General features: G+C 43.6%; 1 protein-coding gene across 1 annotated transcript in view; it reads left to right on the forward strand.

Moving 5' to 3' along the window:
* LOC116055099 (kidney mitochondrial carrier protein 1) overlaps positions 1-865 on the forward strand; it is an 8,235-nt gene extending 7,370 nt beyond the window's left edge. The window contains exon 9 of the mRNA XM_031306879.2: positions 512-865. Within this exon, the coding sequence (XP_031162739.1) occupies positions 512-553 (42 nt within the window). The 3' untranslated portion in view covers positions 554-865. The remainder of the gene's footprint in view (positions 1-511) is intronic.
* The last annotated feature ends 540 nt before the right edge of the window (positions 866-1,405 follow it).

Below are 1,405 nucleotides of genomic sequence, written 5' to 3' on the forward strand. Positions count from 1 at the left end.
TCTTGTTAGTGCACCACTCTGTTTACATATATCCTCTGTGATGCAATATTTTATTGAGCTGGAGAAATCAGTGGGGGGAACAAGTTGGAAATTTCTGTTATGCATTCAGTGAGAAAAGATTAGCTTAATGCTAGCTAACACTCTTATGTCACTTTGTGAAAATACTGTCTCTGTACTCCACTGCCCCTGGTTAGAGAGGACGTGGGGAAGAGGGAAGGGTGGGGAGAGAAGAGGAAGGAGTGGAGAGTGAACTCTATGATAGTCTTTCTGCAAAGACCAAACCGTTACAGGGGGAAGAGAAGTGCTGTCAGGTCGTCATCATGAGTCCATCCATGCCTGAAAAATGTAATGAGATTATTGACTTGTTACAGCTGAGTAGTCTGAGGTAACAGGAAATGGTAACAAGCCTTTGAGCTGCAGTACAGAGAGAGCCAAAATTCCGGTGAGCCTCCCATGCTCAACAAAATAAATCCACTTTTCTTGCCTATATGTTCCTTTACTCTGTATCCAGTTCTTCCTCACATATGAACAGCTGAAGAAGATCAATGTGTGACTCAGAGAACGAGCCGGGGAAGAAGAGACGAGTATGTGCTCACGCTCCGAGACGAGCTAAGAGGACCAAAATCGCGACTGGCTGGATGGCGATGGATCCACTGAACGTGGGAAGGGGGTTGATGTAGACCCTTGTATGAGGGGTGGCGTGAAAAGTTGCCTAATTCCTGTTTGGGCTACATGTCTCCTAAATCCTGTGGCAAGTGTGGAAGACACTTAGTTTAGCTCATCCACACGCTATGTGATGCTTAACTGCTCATTTAAATCTGATAATGACCCCTTAGGTTCATGTCACCTAATTTATGGGTCTGTATATTGGAAAGAATAACAGTCCAAGACTCTTGTTTATGACAATTTTCTTCAGCCAGAAACTGCTTTTAAAATGGCTCTAATATCACAAGGGGTTTCAATCTTCTACACTAAAAAGTGGTCCCCAAATTGAGTGCCTTAGTTTGTGATACAGGTAGTCTGCAGTAGGTCCGAGAATGTGGGACAACAGCTGACAATCGCAGTGATCATTCCGTGTGTGTGTGTGTGTGTGTGTGTGTGTGTGTGTGTGTGTGTGTGTGTGTGTGTGTGTGTGTGGAATTATGTATTAGTTTCCCTTGAGTATTGACAGAGTTAAGAGCCAAAAATACATCACAGTGTACTGTAATAAATAACATCATATAAAACAGTCTGCCTACAATTGAGAATATGTGGCGAGACTAGTGGTCCCTCATGCCAGCAACTGCAGACAGAAAAAATAACCTGGGGCAGCTGGGGGTCCACTCCATATGTTCTTGTTATCATATGTTGCTGAAGCCTGCATATGATTTCCCTCACTGCTTTAGGTATAGACCATTGAGACAGA

This window comes from Sander lucioperca, chromosome 9, assembly GCF_008315115.2.
Source record: "Sander lucioperca isolate FBNREF2018 chromosome 9, SLUC_FBN_1.2, whole genome shotgun sequence".
Lineage (NCBI taxonomy): Eukaryota > Metazoa > Chordata > Actinopteri > Perciformes > Percidae > Sander > Sander lucioperca.